At 33.3% G+C, this 24,468-nt stretch overlaps 2 protein-coding genes across 4 annotated transcripts; both read left to right on the forward strand.

The window, feature by feature from the left end:
• The first annotated feature begins 1,631 nt into the window (after positions 1-1,631).
• On the forward strand, positions 1,632-12,227 carry LOC125876883 (increased DNA methylation 1). 2 transcript variants are annotated; one of them, XM_049558144.1, is made up of 10 exons: positions 1,632-1,900; positions 3,030-4,612; positions 4,793-5,574; positions 8,323-8,440; positions 8,735-8,817; positions 9,316-9,557; positions 10,055-10,141; positions 11,047-11,146; positions 11,455-11,656; positions 11,755-12,227. In XM_049558144.1, exons 2-10 carry the CDS (start codon positions 3,187-3,189, stop codon positions 12,171-12,173), a joined length of 3,459 nt encoding a protein of 1,152 aa, XP_049414101.1. In that variant the 5' UTR covers positions 1,632-1,900; positions 3,030-3,186; the 3' UTR covers positions 12,174-12,227. The 2 variants fall into 2 exon arrangements, with proteins under 2 accessions (XP_049414101.1, XP_049414100.1); XM_049558143.1 differs by having other exon boundaries at positions 3,030-5,574.
• A 434-nt stretch (positions 12,228-12,661) lies between these two features.
• Positions 12,662-19,837, forward strand: LOC125876907 (probable beta-1,3-galactosyltransferase 14). 2 transcript variants are annotated; one of them, XR_007447555.1, is made up of 8 exons: positions 12,662-13,157; positions 14,147-14,299; positions 14,381-14,463; positions 14,579-14,678; positions 17,154-17,267; positions 17,753-17,895; positions 18,452-18,668; positions 19,672-19,837. XR_007447555.1 is itself a non-coding variant. In XM_049558197.1 (7 exons), the coding sequence occupies exons 1-7, from the start codon at positions 12,790-12,792 to the stop codon at positions 18,541-18,543; spliced, it is 1,053 nt and encodes a 350-aa protein (XP_049414154.1). In that variant the 5' UTR covers positions 12,662-12,789; the 3' UTR covers positions 18,544-18,953. The 2 variants fall into 2 exon arrangements, 1 of the variants encoding a protein (XP_049414154.1); XM_049558197.1 differs by lacking the exon at positions 19,672-19,837 and having other exon boundaries at positions 18,452-18,953.
• The last annotated feature ends 4,631 nt before the right edge of the window (positions 19,838-24,468 follow it).

The raw sequence follows: 24,468 nt of genomic DNA on the forward strand, positions 1-24,468 counted from the left end.
TAGGCACTATGTTGTCTAGGTTAGTTTCCTTGTGTAATAACTTATTAATTTGATTAATGAATAAAAATCCTCTATTACTGAAAAAGGAGAAGGGAAAGAGAAAGCAGGAGAAAAGGTATTAGAAGAAACAAAAAATGAAATAAACAAGGATGAAAAAATAAAAAAATAAGTCTCCTCTATTAATTATGATCATCGTCAATTATTACATTACAATCATGTTATTTGTAATTGTCGATCAATGATATTTATAAAATTTTAAAATGTGTGTTCATTAAATAAAAACAATCTATACAAACATATGCAAGGTAAACTAATACTCTATTAAGCATCTTTGTAAATATGATATTCATTACTTGTATTAATTTACTTTTAATGAGTTTACTAGTTTTCAATTAAAAGTAAATATATTTACGGCATGAGTAAGCACAAATTTTAGTTATTTAATTTTTAGACCTAAAGTATAATATACTACGTAACAATTAAACCGAAGTCTCTTAACATCAATAATGCAAATCGAATATTAAATTATTTTTGCATTGATATTTACTTAGATTCAATAAAAAAGAACTCAATTGAATTATTATTTTTCATAGATCAAGGAATTAAATAAATTTTCAACATCATTTATAAATTAAATGGCTTAACTCTACAAGAAAATAAACTTCATAATTTTAACTGCATTTTTTTATTAGTAAATTTGCTCCATATTTATGATCGTCATTCATCCGAAGAGATATGCATATATGTTTGCCTTCTTCAGATATAAATGATAGTGATATTATTAAATTTCAACAAATATAAATAATTTTTACTAATAAACCTAAGACGATGACATTGCAGATTTTTCTCTTTAATTAACTAACAATAATAAATAAATAGTCTGTTTTTTGTTCTAACTTTTGATAGCCCCTTTCTTTTGCTAATTTGAGCCTTTATTTAATACTTCAATCATTTTTCAATGAGATTTGTTATAAGCTTTAACAAATACCAGAATATCCCAATCTTTCATTTATCCTTATAGTTCTATCCATGAGCAACATCTCAAGTTTGAATCTTCTCACTATCAACATTATCAAGTTTTTTCTTTCCTACTCAAGGAGACAACCACAACATTAGTTTAACTTGTTTAAATAAAATCGTTAATTTTCTTAACAATTTACTTGCATATAATTCAATCGATATTTTAAATTTTCTTTTCTATATATACTAGCTAATAAAAAAATGAAAATATAGCATCACATGAATTTCGTCATGAATTACTTATGATGTCATCAAGTCACTTTAATATATCTCGAATTGCGTTCACATAACGACATACGTCTTTGTCCACACTCCTAATGAAAAAAGAAAAACAAGCCCACAGAAACGCTCAATACAACAATTCCACTAAAAAAACCATCCAACTCAAATGGCAAACACACGTCAAAAAAGAAAAAACAAGCCCACAACAATGTTTAATAAAACAATCCCACTAATAAAACCATTAAAATTCAAATGGCAAAAAAACTAAACAAAGCGGTAAATATTTTTTTCCTATTTTTTTAAAGGAAAATAATAATAAATGCTCAAGGAGAAAATTTAACAAACAGACAAGCAAGTGCTAAGTGGGTTAACAGTATATAAGGTAACTCACGCACATGGCGGACGAAGTAGAGAGAGAAAGAAGAAAGTGTATTCAGTTGTTAATGGTGTTTATCTTTTTGTACTTTTTAGTGAGCGATTCGTTCATTCCAAAGCCAAAGCCTTTCACACAGTCATTTCTTCACTTCTGAGTTTCCCGGCGATAAAATGGTAAAGTTTTACCGATGAACGACCTTATCGTCAGATCCTCTTCGTCCTTAACCACACCGGAGTTTCCCAAACCCTAACAGTCATCGGAGAAATGCATTTCTAAATTCAGGTATGTTTTCTGGTGAAGCTGTGCAAGCGGCGCTGCGGCGGATTTGTTGTTTTTTTGTTTTAATTGAATACTTGATATCTATCTATATGGATTCGGCTTTATGGATCCGGAAAATTACTGAATTTTGTGCGTTTTTGATTGAATTTCGATGAATTGTTACTTTATATGTTTTCCTTTTCGGTCATTTCCAGATATGTTAACTTTCTCGGAACGGTTTTCTCCTTTTTCGGTTATTTTGCTGAAGGATTGAACAGCAGCCACTCTTTCTGTGTATGTTAGTTTTTTTTTTTTGCTAATGCAGCTTTTGTTAGATTTTTGTTTTAAATTTGATTGTTTTTCCCTTTTGTGTTATACAAATGCATCAAATTAGGAAAGGTAGTATTTGTGTATCTGGACTACTCGATTATCTAATTCTGTATGGCCTAACACTTAACAAAAAAGAGCAAAAGGTCTATAGTATATTGTTTTATGAGTTTATGCGTCTGCTTGAATTTAACTGTAATCGTTGTCTACTTTTAACTTCAAAGACATTGCATAAACAAAGAAAGACTTGATTTTGATGCACTGGTTCTGTGCCCTGATTAGGAATAATTAGTTTTCCTTAATTTGTCAGTTCATTACTTCGTTAAACCCTTGATGTTGCCTCATTTGGTTTCAGTTGCTTCCTGCTCCTGCAATGTTTTCTTTACTTGTTACAACAGCCGCCTCTTATAGAATTAAACGAAACATGTCTTAGATGACATCCTTTCCTTGATAATGATCAAGCCTCATATATAATTCTGAAGAATCAGACAGGAACATCATATTCCTTGGTCCATGAAACACTATTTGCTCCATACTAATTACTCCAACCCTCTCCCCCTTCAACTGGAATCTTTTGTATCGTGCTTATGACTAGGGGATTGAAAGAAATGATAATTTAACCTTGAAATTGGAGGCAACAGGCCAGTAGCCGTTGTGGCTAAATAAGTTTCTGGGCTTTGTTTTGTAAAAGCAACCGGCATTTGATTTTTCAGAATTGCATTAATTTAGCGTGGAAAGAGATCTGCTTGTTGACTCATTTGTCATGGATATGAATTATTGCACTGCTGTGAATTTCTTAGAATTTTGTGTTTCTGTTTCTGTGCAGATGCATACAAGTGGATATTATAAGTCCAGACTACAGATCATTCCGAGATGAGATTTATTCTGTAGTGAGGCTTGATGCTGGTCTTTCATTCCTTTTTGATTTGACCAAGGATACACTAAGAACTTTAGGATTGTGGAGAAGTAATAAGTCAGCAAAGATGCTGTTCAACAAAGACATTGAAGGTCTGCGTGATGATGGCTTTGATGGGTCAGTGAATGAGACACAGATATTTGCAAATGTGTACTTTGGAAATGAGGGTGATACCAAAAGGTGTCTTGTGACCGGAATGATCAACTTTGAGGGCGACCTTACTAGCCAGACAGATGAACCTGGACATTTGTGTGGTGAAGATTTTGGTTTGACAGTACATCATGATTCTCATGACATAAAGGAAGATTCTGGAGAAGACCCTTGTGAACGAGAGCTAACCAATAATCATGTGGAAAAGGAATCCGAACCATTACCTTCCTTGGACATAGTACCTGCAGATATAACTCTGCAACCTTCTTCCTGCCCTTCTTTGAATGTAATTTGTCATATAGTTGAATCTTCAAACCAAGGTGTTAAATCAAGTTCTTATTTGCAGAAGCGGCACAATGTGCTGGACAAAAGTCATGTGCTTGGTGAAATGGAGTCATCAATATTAAGATCATCTAAAATAGAAGGAAGTGGATGGAAGGATGTTGTTGGTAAAGCAATTGCATCACCTGCTTCTCAGGAGAGCTATGCAATTGGCAGTGCTGCGAAGTCATCAGGAATTCTTCGACCTAACAAGCCAAAGTGGAGGGACCATTGCTTTGTAGAACTGGATGAATCTGAATTGCTAACGATTAAGGATTCTCCAAATGACCCTCGCCCTCTTCTACGGCACCACATCCATCGTTTGCTCAGAGCAGCAGGCTGGGTAATCGGGAGGCGTAAACGCAATAATAAATTTCATGGAATTGGTGAGTATGTTTACAAGTCACCTGAAGGAAGACCAATTCGTGAATTCTGGAGAGCCTGGACCTTGTGTGGACAGAGTTTGCTTACTTATGCAGATGGTATTTTTCCAGAAAAGGATTGTAGGTTGTGGTCTGATATGACACAATTTTTGAGTGACCTCTCAGTTTCAGTGAAGGAGATTGATAAAGAACTGGCTACCTTGGAAACAGCTTCTGCATTGGCTCGGCTTTGGAGTCTCCTCGATCCTTTTGTAACTGTGGTGTTCATTGACAAGGCATTGCGCTCTCTCAAAGAAGGAAAAACAATTAAAGCCAAAATGACTTTGGCAACTGCTCCTGTTAGAAATAACATAAAGAATGTAGACGACACAGGAAATATGTTTGCTGATGAGAGGGCTTTGCAGAATCAGCCTTGCAGCTCATCTTTTGTCTCAGATAGTGCATTGACAAGTACTGAGACAGATAAATGGATCCACGAGGAGTATGGTGATGAAAGTTCTCTCAACTTAACAGAGCCCCAGATGGGTGAAGGCAAATGTATGAATGGTGTATCTTGTTATTATCCTAATGAAAGATCCATGTGCTTAAGGGATACTGTCAGTGAGGGTGCTGATAAATACAGAAAACTCTTAAAAAATGGTAATGATCTACTGGAATTAGCTCCTTTACCATCTTGTGGATCTGAAACAACCAGTGAACATATGGAATATTGTTTGTTTGAAGTTCCTATTTGTTCAGAAAATGCACTAACCTCGATTGGAGGATCTGATAATATGACCAAATCTCTGACAATAATTTCCGATGGTATACCTCATGCAGAAAGTTCAGTCTTGAAAAGGAAGGTCCTGAAGAAATCAAAGAAGTTATCAGAAATGGAATTTGCTAATGGTTACCAAGATGACCAGTGTGATCCATCTTATAGGAAGAGTGGATTTCATGAAGTAATTACAAGCAAGCACAAAACTGGGCCAAAGAAACGTAAGATATGCTGTCTTAGTGACGATGATCTCTTAATTTCAGCTGTATTTAGAAACACAACATGCAAATCTGGCAACAAAAGGTCCTCTGGTAAAATCAAACCTCTAAGGAAAAGGAAGAACCAGAAAAGTGGTTGTAAGTTGCTTTTACGTTGCCTCAACAAGGGTGGAAAACACTTCCCCGAAGAAAAATGGCCTACCTTTGCCTCAAGGACTGTGTTATCCTGGTTAATTCATTCTGGGGTTGTCTCCCTAAATGAAGTGATCCAGTACCAGAACTTGAAGGATGATTCTGTGGTAAAAACCGGCTTTATTACCACTGATGGAATATTGTGTAATTGCTGTGACCAGGTACTCTCCATCTCGGAGTTCAAAAATCATGCTGGTTTTAAGGTCAATCGTCCCTGTTTGAATCTTTTCATGGAAAATGGTAAGCCATTCACCTTATGTCAGCTTGAGGCTTGGTCAGATGAATACAAGGCACGGAGAGCAGTTTCTCAAACTTCCCAAGCTGAGGAAAGGGACCAAAATGATGACAGTTGCGGGCGATGTGGTGATGGAGGCGAATTGATTTGCTGTGACAACTGTCCAGCTACATTCCATCTAGCATGCTTGTTCACACAGGTTCGTCTTTTGACCCTTTTCACTTAGTTTACTTGTTCGAGTCAGTTTGATGCCTTTATCTTGCCTTGAATAAATAATTTTCTTGCTCAATGTTTAAGTTTAATCCACTTGTAAATTGTAAGATGTCAAAAGATTTGTCCTTGTGCGTTATGCATGGGTTCTTATATGATTTTAGCTGACGTTAGATTGTGAAAGTATTTTTCCCCTAGGAAGGAGATATATTCTCTGAACCAGTTTCTAATCCATCTTAATTCTTTCAAAGATGCTGATGTGTTTTATCATCAGAGTGCTGGTGAATGCATCAACTTTTAACTTTCTAAATCAGCTATCCCATATGTAGCTACAGGTTCCTTGGACACCCTCAGTGACCAACATATAGTGGTGGTTAAGTTTGATTTTGAGGAAGTAATTGATCTCTTAAAGTTATCATTGAAATGTTAAAGGTGAAGCAGTATCGTATGCATTTCAGTTACACCTTTGCCATGAACCATTTGAACCATTTCAGTTGAAATGGACCTAAGATACTTGATATTTCCTTTCTTGGGTATGACTTGAGCATCTATCTTCACATCCACTTCCGTCTCATGCGTCACTCACTGAACTTGCACTCTAGGTATATAGTACTAGTAGGCATCTTATATTATACTTTAGAAAAGGAATATTTTGGTCCTTTCAAGGGGTGAAAACGAATATTGCCTGAAAATTGTTTTGCAGATAAATACTCCCTACATGACCTAAATATAGTACATCTTTGGCAAGTTAGAGTTCTAAAGAGCACGTTTTTAATGATTTAATAGGTGTTTGACATTGGAAAAGCCCCAAGTTTCCAAGTATTATTTTGTAGACGCTTAGAATTATCCAGCTTAGGTGTATTGGAGGTGATGTTGGAAGGTCAAAAAGTTATTGTGCGTCTCTTATTGAACAGTGGACTACATTTTTGGACGTCCAGAAAGTAATGTATTAAACAAATGTTGGATGGAGGGACTGCTTCCTTTGTAGAAGTTAAAAGAAAAATGTTTTTATATTATATAAGACAGTTGTGAAATGAACAAATAGTATGCGCTTTATAAAAAAATAATAATATCCTTTACTGTTTTATGCATATAAGGACTGTTGTCGCGCAAAGACTCCCAGTGCTTTTCTAGTTGTAATAGCGCAATGTGTGATGTATGGGTTACATGTACGTACATCATAGGCTTGAACCCTGCCACAGAGAAAACATGGTGTTTGAGTGGATAAGAGTTAGAGGGACAGGCTCATTATCCACTAAGTTTCGAATGTCTGCCATGGAGCCTCGGGTATTTCTCGGTTATAAAGAAAAGGACTGTTTTGGTGGAAAGACGAGTCCTTAAAGAATAATTGAGAGTAAGGACTGAACAGGACATGCAACTTCTTTGGTGTTCTTTTTATATGTACACAACTTCTTTGATGTATGGAAAGGTGGACTTAATAGTTTCAGAGCTTATTCCTTTAACAAAAAATTGAAGTCTCCTATTTCTGTTGCTGAACATCTTAGGATCGATGTCAAAATTGGTTTTGCATTTCATGTAATTACTTGTGATCTAAGTTGTGCGGACTCTTCACTTGATGCAGCACAGGTGTCGATTCTCCAAAAATACACTTCTTTTGGAGAATCCGACACACATCTGCTGACATTTTTGAAGAGTCCGAGCAACATAGCTTGTGATCCTATTGTTATGACATTTACAGGTTGATCAGCTTTAAAATTTGTCTTACATTCGGTGGTATTACTTGTAATCCTAGTGCATAAAGTTAACAGGTTAAAAAAAATATTTATCTAGTAGTCCTATGAGATACTGATACTTGGTCCTAGGACAGTTCAACACCGATTTGGTAACTATTGGCATTTCCTGAAAAGAACATTTAATTGTTCTAGTTCTATTCTATCAAACAGATTGTTGAAGTTGTGCCAAAATTGAGCTTTACTCTTTTTCTGGAATTAGCAAACTAGTCCTGCTTGTCTTTAGAGGTTGTTTGGTTAGCATGCTACTTCCATGGTGATTATATTTTGGGGACTGTGCAATGACAAATTATAAATGAATTTTTATGCTGCTATTAATAATGTAGAGATTGTTATGTGGTGATCAATAATGATGGGGGATTGGTTTTTTAGGAAGGTAACAATAATGATGGGATTGCTGTGCGTGGATTTCTTGCTTTAATGACATTTTTGTCTTTAGTACTTTAATCTGCATATTACTTTACATGAATTCTTATTTCTATTCTATTCCCCATAAAATAATAGAAAGGTTTCACATAACTAAATGCGGGTATTTGTCTAATATCGCCAACCAAATGCTGCATAACATTATGCGAAATGGAACATATTTGCACTCTATTTAGTTGGGGTCAAATATGTCCTTGTCTGCACTTAAATGGACTATATTTGCCCTCATTTTCTTCTTAATTACTTGTTTTACTTTGTTTTTATTGCTTTTTTACCATTTTCGTTAGTCATACCATGGGTTCTCTACAAACCTGTAATCTATTTGTTTGCCAATATTGTTCATTCTCAAAAAAAATAAATTATTTACCAATATTGTTTTGGTTTTGTGTCTGCACGAGGCATGAATGTATGATTCTTCTAAAATAACACATCTGCTCATATGTCTTGGTTTCCCTTTGATGTTGTTGCGTATCATATGAAGTTGAGTACTGAATTTTGTTTAACGACACTGGACAAGAGATATAAATTCTAGTAGATTAACTTATTATTTCTTGTTTCAGGAGCTTCCTGAAGGGAGCTGGTACTGTTCACAGTGCACATGCCAGAAATGTGGGGACGTGGTCAAATGCAGTGAAGCAAGTCCTGGTGGATATAAATGTTCACAATGTGAACATAAATGTGCGTTCTCCCATGAACTTGACTTGTTTGGTTTCTATTCTTTTCCCATTGCAGGCCTGAAAATGTCCAAATATTGGTATTGGAGCTCTGTATTCTTTTCTTACCCCAGAATGCATGGTCTCAAATAATACTAAGATTTTGCATTTGGCAAACTTCAGAAGCCTCGATCAGAGAATTATCATGTTCTTTCACATTTGTTCAGTTATGGGGGCGGGAAAATACATCTTCCTTCCCAAAAGTTTCTTTGGTTTTCTGTTACTAAATTCCTCAATGGCTTTGATGATTTGTGAACAGATCATGAAGCATGCAGTAATTTAAGGATTACAAAAAGTGGTCTGGCCTCTGATACATGGTTCTGCAGCGAAAGCTGTCAAGAGGTGAGCTAGTCATCTCAGCTTTACCTTTTTCATTACTATAAAACAAGCTTGTTCAATGATGTAAGTCCCTGATGCAATTCAGTGTAACATAAAACAAATCAACTTTCATATTTTTGTCTCTTCGAAGGTTTTAGTGTGGAGTCTGAAGTTCTATCAATGGTTACTAGTTCCTTTGAATGTGATATGACATGGCAGGAGAATGTGATATGAAATATGATTGTTATATCGTCAATGTATCATATGACTTATGAGTAGGTCTATCTAGAAGTAACAGCTAAACTAAGAACAGAAATTTTTGCACCATGTATAGTAATAGTAAAAAACACCTGCTTTTCACTGCAAAGTACTGTTCTGTGGCCTTGGATTAAGTTCACCTGCTTGATCTTTTCCTTGATAAGTGAAAGATTTTAGCATGAAAGAATATCAACTTCATTGCAAGGTTGACTATGAATTATTTTAGTTGTCTTACAGAAAAACTTAAGCGATATTCTTTTTCAGGTTTATGAAGGTCTTCACTCTCGCATTGGGTTCGTTAATCATCTGGCTGATGGCTTTTCGTGGACTCTTCTGAGGTGCATTCATGGTGACCACAAAGTTCATTCTCAGCGGTTTATTGCTTTGAAGGCAGAATGCAACTCCAAGTTAGCAGTTTCCCTTACGATTATGGAGGAGTGCTTTCTTCCCATGGTGGATCCAAGAACTGGCATAGATATGATACCCCATGTGATATACAGCTGGGGGTGAGTATTTCTGCTTCCCATCAACTCTTTTCTATCTTGGCATACTGCTTACCTGTGTGGTTGGGTATATTGCTTAATGCTTATTCTTCCACATTCTTCAAAAGCAGTTGTGAGATTAGCTACAGCCTACACGTTTTGCCAAAATTCCTGCACTTGATAGATAAGGCATTATTCCTAGCATGTCTTGTTCATTCAGTTCTCATTCAATTATTCAAAATAATTGAATGGAAGGTTGAACTATAAATTTAAGAATAATATATTTTATGTTGAAATGACAGAAAAACTTTATAAGAGCAATTTTATCTGAAGCATTATGTTGTAAGGAATATAATGACAATATGCAAAAAATGGAATAAGTTTCATCTATTCAATGAGCCAAATCAAAAGGTGCCTTTGGTCTTGCATCCATGGTGTCATTTGACTGTGTTCATAACAACTTTACAAAATACAATGACACTTAAGTGGTGCTGGCAGACTTATCTTTAAAATCTTTACAGATCACAATTTGCTCGGTTAAATTATCTTGGATTCTACACGATGATCCTGGAGAAAGATGACATATCAGTAGCTGTAGCATCAGTAAGGTAATTCTTTACAATCTTGAATGCAATTGTCCATTGTCATTGCTTGTTCTATAAACTCCATGGTCTATTGCAATGCAGATATTCTTGGAGCATATGTATCTTTTCTGATTTGCTTTGTGCTCCTTTACCTTTTATTTGTGGCCTGTTTTCTTTTGTTTATTTTAAAGAAAAAAATATGTCAGTGTTATTGGAGTTGGAACTTTAGAAGGAAAAACGATACATTTGGAGTTGAAGCTTCCTTTAAGTACTTTAATATGACATCTTAAGCTTGCGATTTCAATTTCACGGTTCCATCTTGACCTGATCTTTTGGTTTGTATGCTATGTTTGTGTTTCTTACTGTACGCCTTTCAATTACATCAAGTATTTTCTGTTCTTGCGAGTATTAGAAGTATTTTCTCCTATCGGCTGCTTAAAATTAAGAGGCTAGACTGTGATTTAGTAAGAGATGCCTTTGCGCATATTGCATGTGCATTGCAGGTTGTTTCTGTTATTTATGCTTGGTAGACTATTAGGTATTTTTGGAATTTCATAGAAAAAATATTAATTTTTTTTTCATCTGGAGGTTTCTGGATAACTGGTGCATTCATGTCTGTTACAGAAGGTGCTTTGAAGAAACTTACTTTAAGTATTGTCGACTAGTATATAAATTTCTCTGACCAAAAAAAAAAGAAAAAGACTAGAAATTTCTTAACTATCACTATCCAATCCCTACATTTACTATATGGGGATGCCAAAAAGAGTTAATAGTTTACTTGAGACTTTTTTCCCCATAACCTCGATCATTAATTGTGACTAGCAAGCTGTGGCCTCCTTGCTGTCTGTTTGATAAAACCGTCTCACTAAAATCAGGATTTTTTCTGCAGCGACGATCTTTCTCTGAATCAGAATTTGGTTCTTATGCAGGATCCATGGGGTAACAGTTGCTGAGATGCCTCTGATTGCAACATGCAGTAAATACCGCCGCCAGGGAATGTGCAGGCGCCTACTAAATTCTATACTGGAGGTAATCTGACAGGAAACAATGTTTTAAATGTCGGGTGTCCCACTCAGATGTTTTACTTAGTAGAGGGTGGGACATAAGCCCCAAAAATGGGTGTTAATCCTATGGAATTTTAATTTTATATGATAACAAATTATAGTTAGTGTTGAATTATTTTAAATAAATGTTTAACATGCTATACTTATGCAACCCCTTGCTTGTTCCCTTCTTTTCCTCGTCTCTGGGGCTTGCGATGCACATTATCTTTTATTTTACAGTGAAGCAAGGTTTTGCCATGTATGCTTACTTGTTTCCCTTGTGATGACTTCCAGATGCTAAAGTCGTTCAAGGTTGAGAAACTTGTCATATCAGCTATCCCAGGTGTAGTGGAAACATGGACTTGTGGCTTTGGCTTTGAACCCTTGGAAGATCATGAGAAACGAAGTCTAAGTCATATCAACCTCATGGTGTTCCCTGGAACTGTATGGTTGAAGAAGTCTTTGTTTCAAGTTGCTGATGCAGATGAACCGAGTGGTGAGTATTTAGTGTTTGATGTTCTTCAACTTTAAAAGATATCTTCTCTTTCTTAAACACTACAAACTGGAATCGATATGTTTCATTCTTGAAATCAGTTCGTCCTGGTGGAACAGTATCCTGCCATGAAAATGGCCTCACCATTATCGAGCCCATGCAACATTGCATGCCATCTCAAGATGTCAACGCAGGAGCTGATGTCAGACACCCACCTCAGTCTGAGAGTTTGCAATTCTGTGAAGATCAAGGTGGTAGTAATCTTGCTGGTCATGAGCCTAGGCAAGGCTGTGAAGGAAACACCATTAATCCAGAGCATCAAAATGAAACCAGGATGCCGGACTCAAATGATTTACAACCAGTGGAAGTCCAGTATGTTGTTGATGCTCTGCCTGGCAAGTGCTCAAAACTCTCCGAGGAACCGGTTCTGACATATATCAGCCATGGGGAAGCAGGTTGTAGAGTAGATAATTTGCAGATGAATGTGGATAGTCATTTTTGTTTAGATGAAGTGAATTAATGTGTTGTAGGGGAATGTGTAATGACGTTGATAATTTATCATTTCGTAGCTATACACCAGTGACTTTGTCAAGCGGGATAGAAAATAAGCAAAACGATGCGGAAAATGAAAATCTGGGCGAATTGCTTTCTCAAGTCATTTTCATTTTTTTAAAGTTCTTATGATTTTTTTTACAAAAGATTTTCATTTTTACACCTAAGATATTTGAAAAAACTATTTTCTTTTTATCCTTTTATATGTGATCAAAAGATTTTAATTCCCCGATTGAAAAATTCACTATTTATTTTGAACATGCATCGTATTTGAAAGATAGTTAAATTTTTTGAATACTCCGAAATAATTAAGAAAATCTAATCAAATTTCACGACATAACAGATATTAGAAGATATATTTTTAAAATTTAGAACCAAACGCCGCTAAATATACTAATAATTCTAGAAAGAGGACAAAAATGGAGGAAATGAAATACACCTAACATTGCAATTTGCAAGAATTAATCAAACAGAGAGTGTAACTTCCATAACAGAGCTAATATCTCAACTCCCCAACGCTAATTTTGAACCTTTTTGATCTTTCAATTTCTGTAAATTATGTGCTAATTTTCTCATAATTTGAAATGCCTTCATCTCCTAAATCTTTCAATGCTTGGCCATCTTCTTCTTCCTCCTCCATCTACTCCCGCAGATCGACGGTCCTGATCCTCTGTTCTCTCATCGGTGTAGCTGGGTTTATGTTCGGTTTTATTGCAATTTCGAAGCAGGGTTTGGGATCAAATTGTAAATATGCTGAACCTCGATCTGTTTCTGTTGTTTGGGATAGAACTGGTAGTAAAGGAAGTGAAGATACTGGTGGAGTTTCAGATGAAGGGCAAAAGAGGCATAAAGTTATGGGCTTTGTTGGGATCCAAACTGGGTTCGCTTCCACCGGTCGACGCCGGTCGTTGAGGCAGACTTGGTTTCCTTCTGATCATCAAGGCCTTCAAAAGTATTACTACTACTCTCTCTGTAATTTGTTATGAATGTGGAATTAAAAAAAATTAATCTTTAGTTTATTGTTGTGCGTTTGAACCCGTCTCTCTACCTCTACGAGGTAGAAGTAAGGTTTGGATACACGCTACCTTCCTCAGATTCCACCTAATGAGATTACACTGGCTATTTTATTGTTCTTGCTGTAGTTTATTGATGTGATTTACCTCCACGTTGTAGAAGTAAGGTTTGCATACACAGTAGCCTCCCTAGACTCTTACACTAGCTATGCTGTTGTTGTTGTAGTTTATTGATCTGCTGTGAGATTTTATAGAACCATGTATAATTAATACAAACTTAGTTAAGAAAAAGACACAATGGAAGGGATAGCTATGAGATTTCATAAAACCATGTTTAATTAATACAATCTTTGTTAAGAAAAAGATGCAATAGAAGGGATAACTCTGAGATTTCACAAAACCATGCGTAATTAATACAAACGTAGCTAAGAGAAAGACATAATGGAAGGGATAGCTGTGAGATTTCATAAAACCATGCGTAATTAATACAAACTTAGCTAAGAAAAAGACATAATGGAAGGAATAGCTGTGAGATTTCATAAAACCATGCGTAATTAATACAAACTTAGCTTGTGTGTCATAGGGAATAAATTGATGTGTATGACTTGAGGTTAAAAGACATTTTCTTAATCAAGTATGTGGAAATTGAGTTATTCATAGAACAATTTTATCATGCTCTTGTTGAATTGAACTGGAAGTTTCCTGCCATATATATCCAAAAGGCGATGATACTTTTTTTTGTCTCCTTTTGCGGAAAAAAAAAAGAAAAAATAAATTTCCTTTTTCGCTAAGCACTTAGAACCAGATATTTCACAAATGAACTCAATGTTATTCCTTTAGTTATTATGTTTATATGTAGTTGTGTTTCTCTGTCTCTATGCGTTTCTTGAATCTATACTTTGCTAAACCGACGTAAATAAAATTGCAGGTTAGAAGAAGCTACTGGCTTGGCTTTTAAATTTGTAATTGGTAGAACGAGTGATCAATCCAAAATGGCAGAGCTTAGAAAAGAGGTAGCACAATATGATGATTTTTTACTATTAGACATTGAAGAAAAGTACAGTAAGCTACCATACAAAACGTTAGTTCTGGCTGCTCTCATGTAGTAATTCATCATTTTTCCTTTTTTGGTTTCATATACTTACTCAAGTTGTTTTTGCAGCATAGCTTTTTTTAAAGCTGCCTATGCGCTTTATGACTCTGAATTTTATGTTAAAGCTGATGACGACATATATTTGAGGCCAGGTAACAAGAATTTTGAAGCTTCTCTATTCTTACTGTTCTTTACTTGTGGTTCTTGTTCTATTTACCATGTCCTGTAATTTTGATGTACTTGAGTTGCTTTAATTTTCCATTACAGATCGCCTTTCACTACTCTTGGCCAAAGAGCGCCCTCACTCCCAAACATACCTTGGATGCATGAAAAAGGGTCCAGTTTTCACTGACCCCAAGCTCAAATGGTGAGTCTCATAATCTGCCTGCATGCAATATATTCCCAATGTAATGCTGGTATCTAGTTTATTTGCTCTATACATGTAGAAACTTAGTCCCTCCATTTCTAATTGAATGCCTCAATATTATTTTGGAGGACTAATAAGATGAGAGTTGACTATGTTTTGCAAGTAAGTAGTTGCAATCTTAATTAGGTGGCCGACCGAGGTACTACACAAACTCACATTACTTAATTTTACAATCGGACTCTTAAACAGACCATGGTAGCGAATCTAAAAGATTGTAATAAATTCTTGCACCAAAAACAGAGAACTATATAAATGTATGAAGGGGTTGAAGATAAACTAACCACAGTATTAGCAGTCTTGTTTAAGTTTAGGACGTCACACTTACATGCGTTTTAGTGAAGACACTCGAGCTAAGCCAAGCACTGCATCACCCATTGGCTTTATATGGAAAAGGATGACACTAAACAACAAGCATAGCTAGCAAAGTATAATATTAATTGTAAAGTAACTAGTATGAATGATATTAACTAAAAATAGGAAATTAGAAATCTAGTAGAAGAAAACCAGTTGTTAAATCCATTTTAGAAATTCAAAAATCCATCTTTGCGTTTGAATTAGAAATGTGAAGATGGTTCTTGACCTTGATTCATATGATATTTACTTCATATATTTCTCTTAATTGTTGTTCTTCTAATTCTTTTGCCCATATAAGTATTGTTTGAGGTTATAGTTATTTTCCCTTTCATTAAATATATAGAATTTTTTTCGTCTTCTTTTCATCTGCGCGTTTCTTCACTAATATCGGGCATTAATTGTGCTGTGTGCTGAGAGCCTCAGCAGATTTTGGCACTTTTCGATGCATTTTTACCTTAAACAACACTAACACTAATATAAGGCTCCAAAAGGAAATGGTAGTTTGATTTTGAAGGTGTAAAAAACTGTAAGTGTTTACTATAGTATTTAGTGGACTGCACAAAATTCAGAGGGTCTTCTGTGTATATGTTAATACTGACTCCTGCTATTTCTTTTGACTTAATACCTCTGTTGAGAAGAACCTTCCTTTATACCCAATCCATTCTCCCTGCAGATATTTATACTATGAGAAAGGATCAAGACTATTTAAATTTAAGGTTTTGGAGTTGTATCACAAACAAATTGCATCAATGACAATGTAGCTAACAAAATGCCAACGTTCATTTGTTCCTTTTACAGTTTCCATTCTACTTTTAGGAACTCTCTCCTATCTCTTTTTTCTACAAGTAAATGAATTTTGTTGGGGAAAAGGTGGGAAAAGACCTGGTATTTACTAGATGACTTACAAATGAATTCATTCTTCTTTTTTGTTTGCGGAGGATGGGAGGGTGATAAAGTATTAATCATTAGCAGTATGTATGCCTACTGATACATGATTTGAAGCCTGTGATGATGGTGGGATAAAGAATATAAAGTTTGTTTGGGTCCTGTGGAGAGAAATCAAATATGCTCTGAGAAACGAATACTATGTAAATTATATGAGACCATTTTTCTCTATGTGATTTTATGTCTACCTCGCCATTTTAACACATTTAATCATTATAGTATTGCACCTATATGGTAGAGCATTTAAATGTCAACGTTAGATATGGTTAAACCATCTCAGATGACCTCTCGTTTTAGATATGCTGCTACTATAGACTCAACATTTACTACCGTATGGGTATTGTTGGTCTCACAATCGTACTTATCTTTCACTTTTGCATAATTCTTCCAACTCCTGTAGCACTCCTCTATTTAAGCCTCTCTCATTTTAGTTCTATTTGCAACATCTTTAAATGTCATGCCATTCTCCTGCAACCTGAGTCGAGAAACCTGAATTGTCTGCATTTAGCACTATAATCCCGTCTAGTATCACTTTATTCATTCTTCTGGCAGGGACTAAACTTGTAACTCATTTTTATCTTACCTTTTACTTACCCTAAAATCTTTCTCCCTTCGAGTCATTCCAAGTTTTTTGTGACTTCCTTTCTGGTTATTACAGTAGACACAATATCATCCGCAAGTAACATACACCATGTAGTTTCCTCTTGTATATAATAGATTGGCTCATTCAGAATTATGGTAAACAAGTATGGTCTCAAGGCAGATCTGGTGTAAATCTACATTATGTGAAACTCCTCTGTATCTTCTCCAATTATTTTCTTTCTTCTGATAGTTTTATTGTAATTTGTACATATCCTTTATAGCATTTATAGATTTCATATGAATCCCTGCTTTGGAATACAACATTACCAGTTGTCCAGTTTCCCAAAAAAAAAAAAAAACTTTGATATGTATCCCTTTATTCTGCAACATCATCAGAGGACTTTTCTCAACTCCCTCATATGCTTTCTATAGGTGAAAATTTATCATGTGAAGATCCTTCTTCATTATACCATAAATTTCCATCCATTTTTTTAGCAAAAACAATTAAATATATTCTCTGTGGAACTGATGCAGGTATGAACCACTTGGATATATGCTTGGGAAGGAGTATTTTCTCCATGCTTATGGTCCTATTTATGCTCTTTCTGCTGATGTTGTTATGAGCTTGGTTGCCCTCAGGAACAACAGGCAAGTTGGTTTTGTACAAAATTCTGTAATTCATCTATCCTGAAGTGCAGAATATTACTCCATACATTTTTATTTTAAGAAAGGTAGTTGTAGGTCTTGTTTACTGCTGTTGGGTATATTACATCTGGGCAGATGTTTATTTTTTTCTCATCACATAAGAAGAAGAAAAAAAGATCCTAATTTCAGTAGTGTCATATTTTCGCTTTTTTCAAAACGTGTGTTGCATCTTCATCTCTCACACTATTATCTTGAAAGATTTGCCTTAGTTATTTAAATTGTCTGCATTAATTAATTCTTAATAGGCGTAATAATAAATTAAGATAGCATAAGATCTTTGATATAAAAGCTGGATACAAATTACACATCACACTGCTTTTGCCTTCCATTACCTCTTTCTTTATTTTTATTCAACCTTGTGTCTCTGCTAATTCCCAGTCAAAAGCATAATAGCTAATAAGTTATCTCCCTTGCTGTTGAATTTTCAGTTTCCGAATGTTTAGCAATGAGGATGTTACTATTGGTTCCTGGATGCTTGCGATGAATGTCAATCATGAGAATAATCAACACTTATGTGAACCAGAGTGTACCCCTTCATCCATTGCTGTGTGGGACATTCCCAAGTGTTCAGGTCTGTGCTCTTGTTCTTTTGAAAATCAGTGCTTCACATATGTTCCCTTGGTGATTTTGTTCGGAGACAAATAGCCTGCGAACTTTTGCTTTGATGCATATTGAATGATCATGAATTTGAACTTGTGGCATGGGGATAAGTGACAAAAAAATCTTTTGTTGTGAATTGTGAGGCATGTTAGATCATGAATTTGAATATGCAGCACTCTCTATGGAAGCTGCTAGTTTCGGCCATTTCCTTAAATGACACGTATTTTAGTAACACAATATAGGATACAATATTATTTAGAAATATATTATTGATAATTAGTCACAATCTCATTATATACTCCGTTCCAAGGCTATTGAATCAGATGGGTTTAACATCTTGTTGCATCTTAACACTTGATTTCGTTATCTCTGTGTAAATGTGAATCTCAGTTGTCTGAAAGAACTGCACTTGATACTCGTGCTTTTTATTTTGGCAATTAATTCATCACTACACCAGCCTATTTCACTTACAGTACTTGTTCTTGCCAACTAGCTGATACCGCCCTTGACTTAACTTTATCCTCTAGGGCTATGTAACCCTGAGAAGAAAATGTTGGAACTTCATGCGAAAGATGCCTGTTCAAAGAGTCCTACTCTGCCATCAGATGAGGATGATTAGAGCTCATTGCTATCAAGCACAGTAGGCTGACGGATTATTTACAGATTGATTCATTCCTTTTGGTTAATGAGCTCTGTCAACGTTGCTGCTGGAAACTTGCCTCCGCTAAATGTCACGTGCATTTTGTAAGTTACCTGTGCAACAGTAGTTCACGTCCATTTTTGTACGTTATACTGTTCAACAGTAGTTAGGAATATGTTTTTTTCCGGTTGTTGTTGCATTTAGAGATCAGAGTTTTGTAGCAGTAGGAGATTTATGGGAGTAGTTTGTAGGAGCCAAGAGATTACCTTAGTTCTCCTGTTGAGTACATTACACAGTTGTAATTTTGAGGTCCTAGAGCTGTTTAAGCACTGTTGAGGGAAAATATAGTAGTTCTAATATTCATATATGAACAATCCAAAGGTTTTTTTAGAATTCATATGTAAATTATGTTTATGATTGTTTCTATAGCAAACTAGAATCATAAAAAGATATAAATTTGGAACGATACTTGAGTCGAGGGTCTTTCAGAAACTATAGGGGTAAGGTATGCGTACATTCTACCCTACGCATACTCATCTACACTGGGTATGTTGTTACTATACATTTGCAAGGAATAGGTGAACTTACAAAATGAACCTATATGCTATCTAGTTTACAAAATATGTACACGGTATACAAGTGGTATATACCTTATACTAAATATACATGTATTATATCTAGCTACTTATACACAACATATACAACCAAAGTGTACATGTAGTGTACACTCTCCTAGAGAATACAATATCTTAATTATAAAGACGTTAAAAGGTTGAAATCATAGAGTTTATATATTGAATTTGTTTATATTCGGATATATCGGAAGAAAAACAATTCTAGTCCAAATTCATGTATAAGAAAACTTAACATAATGATATTTTAGTAAAAAATTACGTGCACTTTGTATTTACATCAAGTCAATATATATATACATAACACTACATATTTGTACATAGATTTTTCGTGCATAGCCATATTCAATTTAAAATGTATTTTCACCTCATTAAATCACTTAACTATAATACAGTAATATGATTTTATCATATTATAAATGTTATTTCCAAAATTAAATATTTATTTTTTTATTTATATTTTTTTCCTTTTTAGGGTGGTGAAGGAGGACCCCACTATATTAAGGAGCAGCTTGTGTATAGATCCTCTTTATATTTATTATATTGTAAAGAGTATCCTAAGTCAATATTCACGAGACAATGGTCACCATATTTATGGTTTACCCAAATTGTCAAATTTCACATGACCAATTCTTTCACAATATATTCCTCTAAAATTAGCAATAAATTATACTATTAATGTGTTATAAATTGGTATTAAAATAAGGAAATATATGTATTAAGTAATTTGGTTAAGTAAGGGTTATGAATGAACTCATGCATCTTTAATTTCGCCCTTTAAATTTGGTGTAAAAACATATTATGATTTTTTTTTTAAAGGATTTTGAGTTGAGGTTAAGGGTGTGTTCAGTATCGATTTTTTCATATTTGGTTGTCAAAAATTTTGAAAAATATAGAAAATAAAGTTTCTTAAAACTAGAGAAAATATAAATTCTCTAATGCAACAAGAGAAAACAAGTTCTACAAGTGATATCTCACGTTGATTGTCCTCTTTATCCTTCAACAGACCTTATCCTCACCGCACTCCAGCTTTTCATATCATTTGTCTAGATTATATACAAACAACTTTAGAATAATACTTTTTATTTACGTAACGAACACAAAAAATAAACAAAAATCTACTCATTTTATTTTAAAAAAAATAATATTTTTCATGCCAAACACATCCAAAGTCCAAAGTCTAATCTAGCCTAAGCATTTCTGACATCCCAATGTATGTCCTTTGATGTACAATACAATTATTATTTTATGTTATCATCTTTTTCTCCAAAAAAATTAACTCAAAATCCAACAAAATGTCATGGCAGAGGCATCTTCTCTGAACAATAAAGATTCACATTAAATATAAATATATACAAAGTTCAAAAAATAAAAACAAATAGTAGTAAATTGGACCATAGTGTCCAATAGGTAGTGAAGAATACTAACCAAAAAAACACTTGATGACAAAAAATGTTCACAACCCAAACATGAGGAGAACTCCATTTTCTTGAATAACTTAAATTACTCTGAATTTCTGATCATGCCCATAACCCCCCACCCCCCATCCCACCCCCCCAAACAATAATAATAATAAATTCTCAACAACCCCTTTTATTTTTTTAAATCTTTTTTTGTGTGAATTTAAGAGGAATCCAATGAACCCCATGAAGAGACAATTGGGATAATTACTACACTGGTTTTAATTTTTTATTTTTTAAAATGTTTTATCTTTGTGATTTTTGATTAAATTAATAAATTAAATCTGGCAGGGAAACAGAAGTCAGAAGAATATATACTAGCATAGGCTAGCTTCTATAGTTATTATTACTATTATATACTTCTTTTATAAGTTGAGAATTCAGATTTGTTACTATGTTAATTAGTATGTATATGTACTCCTAAAAAATAGTTTTAAATTAACTCAATAATTTAGTTATAAAGAAGAAACTAGACTTATCATGATTTCAAATAAGCAAGGAATAATGAATATAGGGTTAAAAGTGTGTTAATTAAGTTATGGGAATGTTAACATTAACTCATAGAGATGGAAGTATTAATTTGAGAAAAAAAAACATATTCATAACTAGGTTCTTTTTGCAAAAAAATAACTCCATTTTTTTAATTCTTTCATTTCTGAATGTTCATTTTGAATTTCGATTAATTCAAATTTTCTTGCGAAGTCTCATTCTAGGAGGTAAAGACACTCTCTACTAAAATCGATTGCATATATTATATTTAGGGAGTCGTTTGATAGCTGATAAGAGTTATGCAGATATTAGTAATGTTGAGATTAATCATGAAAGAATTTATGTAGTACTCCTTACATTTCATATTAATTGAATTGTTGAGACATTTTTTATTTTTCAAATTAAGTTAATTGTTCAATTTTCAAGACTACTTTTACAATGTTTTTCCAATTTTACCCTTCATTAGTTAGTATTAGAATTAGTTATTAATTAATGTTTAGTTATTTTAATCATAATTTTGATAATAATTAATAAGGGTAAAAATGGAAAGTTAAGCCTAATTTATGTCTTAATCTTCTTTTCTTAAAGGGTGTGAAACACCTCAACAATTCAATTAATATGAAATGGAGGGAATATTATTATAGCACGTATTAGCTTTATAAGGATTAGTTATTCGTGTATTAGTTATACATGTATCTGTTATTTCACCTTTTATTCTATATAAAATAATACATAAATTCTCTTATAACTTATGTATGTATTAGTTACCGATTTCTAAATTTTAAACTAAATATTGTAATTTCTTACTTATACAGAATTTAATACTTACCTAACTTACGTCAAATTACATAACTCAAGTAAAAATTAACTATCAAACTTGATTTTATTTAAAAAAGTTAAAACGATAGTTAAAATAAAACCGAGAAAGTAACTAGCTTTCTTAAGAGGAAAGTGTGAAAACTGATGATGATCATTATATTGTCTGTAGTTTTTTTCTCCCTTGAAATTTGTGAAAAACGTACTCTTCTTAGTCCTTTCATTTATTTTTTCTGTTCTTTACTTAAGTTTTTTTTTTTTTTCTAATTATTTTAAGGTTAAAAAGACATCCTAATTGGATCAACCTTTTGTCTTTCTGGTTCTTCAATCACGTGGCATTTCAGTTTCTTGGGAAAAGAAAAAAAAAGGAAAAAAAGAGAAAAAAAATTAAATAAATTCAGTCAAACATAGCATTGCTAGATTCTTGGTATTCAGTATGGGAGTTTTTGGTGATGATAACAGTATCTATCACTATTTTCTTGTTTTTGAGTATGGGAGATGAGTCTAAGTTATACGTATTTGAAGGGTGTGATCATCTCATTTAATTAAATAACATTTTAACATGCTTCTTTATGTATGGGATCGATTTTTCTTTATGGATCAAGTACGTGAAGAATCTTTTTTAATTTTAATGGCGATGAGATTGAATCTCAAGACTTTTGTCTGTTTTGATACCATGTTAAATTGTGCGACTCTAGTCTAAAAGCTTATAAGTAAATATATTTGTGGTGATAGAATTCAAAAATATTTATTACTCTATTTTCTTAATTTTTGTATAAATCAAACTAAAATGGAAACATAAGAGTAACGTTAAATAACAATCTAACGTATATGTATCATAGATTAAATTACATAAATAATGTGTAATTTTTTATTTTTTTTTTGAAATTTAGGATAAGATTTGAGAGAGAAAGGGAAAGTTCAGAAAATGTATGTAAGCTAAGAAAGGCACAAGCTTTTTCTTCTTCTTTTTTATCTGAAAAGAAATACCACAAATTAACAAGTCCCATTTCTCTACATGAAATCCATAATTCCATATTCCAAAAAGAAAAATTAATAATTTATGGGGAGCTTTTTGGGGTGGGGTGGAGTAATTAGTTGTTACTATTTTCGTTTCAATTTGTTTATCTTAATGGAAGTTTGGACATAGAAAAAGTTTAGTTTAGGAAAAATTGCTATCCGGAAATAAAGTTCAATATAATATTTGAAAATTGGAGTTATGTTTGAACATGAATACAAATCGTGGTTATTTTTGAATTTGTATGAGTGATTTAAATTGACAATTGTGAAAACAACTTCAGGAATTTAACTTAAAACTATACTAATTCTATGTACAAACAATTTTTGGATAATGTTCTCGAATAAAATAAAAAATATTCATGATCAAACGGACACTTAGTTATTATTTAAACGGTTAAAGAATATTTTCTTTAGTCATAGATATTTTTCTAAATATGTCGAATTATTTAACTATTGTGATTGACTTACAATTCTATGTACATAATTTTAAAATATTTTAAAAACAAAAACTATAAATCTTAAATTCAAATTACATCAAAACATTAATTAGTTTGATCCTTATACTTTAAATCAAGTCAAACAAACTTAAATTAACGGTGTAATATTTATGATCTCTAATTAACAAAAGGTACAATAAATTAAGACATTCTGTATAACATAAAAGTGTATATTTTATTAATCAGTAATAAAAGAGCATAGCCATTCTTTCTAAAATACGAAAAAAAGTCGTAAAACATTTTTTTTGGGTACATTGGAAGACATTTTTTTAAAAAAAGTGGACATACACGAAAATAAAAACACACATTTAATTAAGGACAAAAATATTGACTACAAATTTCCATCTTTAGACTTAATTAAGTTCAAACTTTTTTGGTTAAATTAAGTTCAAACTTGAAACTATAAAATTGGCCATTATTTAAATGATAGTCATATTCTAATATATTTCTTTCATGTGAGGGTAGAACATGGTGTGTTTTGCTAGATCTAATGATTATTATTGGCTATCTTTGCAATAATTTAAAATAAAAAACTCCAAATGGAACTTAGTAATTAAATAAAATATGCAAAAAAATATCCATTTCTTTCTTCCACACTCTGAGATTTTGCCAAAACCAATACATTCTTTAGTTTAGTTCTCACTTCTCCTTTCCATATGTCAATCACATGGCACCTCAGATTTTGGAATTATCAAATCATGTCTACATACCTTTCCACTCTAATAATGTTCGTTTTGGGTTCGAGTCTTTTGAGTATAGAGTCTTTTTTATTAAAAAGTGTTTTACTTTAACATGAGATTTTTCAACGTGTATTGAAATTTAATTGAGTTCCAATGTGGATACCTAACCTCAAATGGAAAAAAACAGAAGGATATTACCACTATCCAAAATAAAAAAATTTAAATTTATTCTTCGGATGAGCATTTTGTACGGATTAGGTAAACTCCCACTATGTAATAGCCTACAAATCATATAAGAAATATAAACTGC

The sequence above is a fragment of the Solanum stenotomum genome, chromosome 9 (genome assembly GCF_019186545.1).
Source record: "Solanum stenotomum isolate F172 chromosome 9, ASM1918654v1, whole genome shotgun sequence".
In the NCBI taxonomy this organism is placed as follows: domain Eukaryota; kingdom Viridiplantae; phylum Streptophyta; class Magnoliopsida; order Solanales; family Solanaceae; genus Solanum; species Solanum stenotomum.

Coding starts and splice junctions, on each gene's coding strand:
- LOC125876907 (XM_049558197.1), top strand. CDS start 12,790: ATGCCTTCATCTCCTAAATCTTTCAATGCTTGGCCATCTTCTTCTTCC. Junction 17,268..17,752: donor GTTGCCCTCAGGAACAACAG/GCAAGTTGGTTT, acceptor TTGAATTTTCAG/TTTCCGAATGTTTAGCAATG. Junction 17,896..18,451: donor GGACATTCCCAAGTGTTCAG/GTCTGTGCTCTT, acceptor TTTATCCTCTAG/GGCTATGTAACCCTGAGAAG.
- LOC125876883 (XM_049558143.1), top strand. CDS start 3,187: ATGCTGTTCAACAAAGACATTGAAGGTCTGCGTGATGATGGCTTTGAT. Junction 8,441..8,734: donor TTCACAATGTGAACATAAAT/GTGCGTTCTCCC, acceptor ATTTGTGAACAG/ATCATGAAGCATGCAGTAAT. Junction 9,558..10,054: donor CATGTGATATACAGCTGGGG/GTGAGTATTTCT, acceptor AAATCTTTACAG/ATCACAATTTGCTCGGTTAA.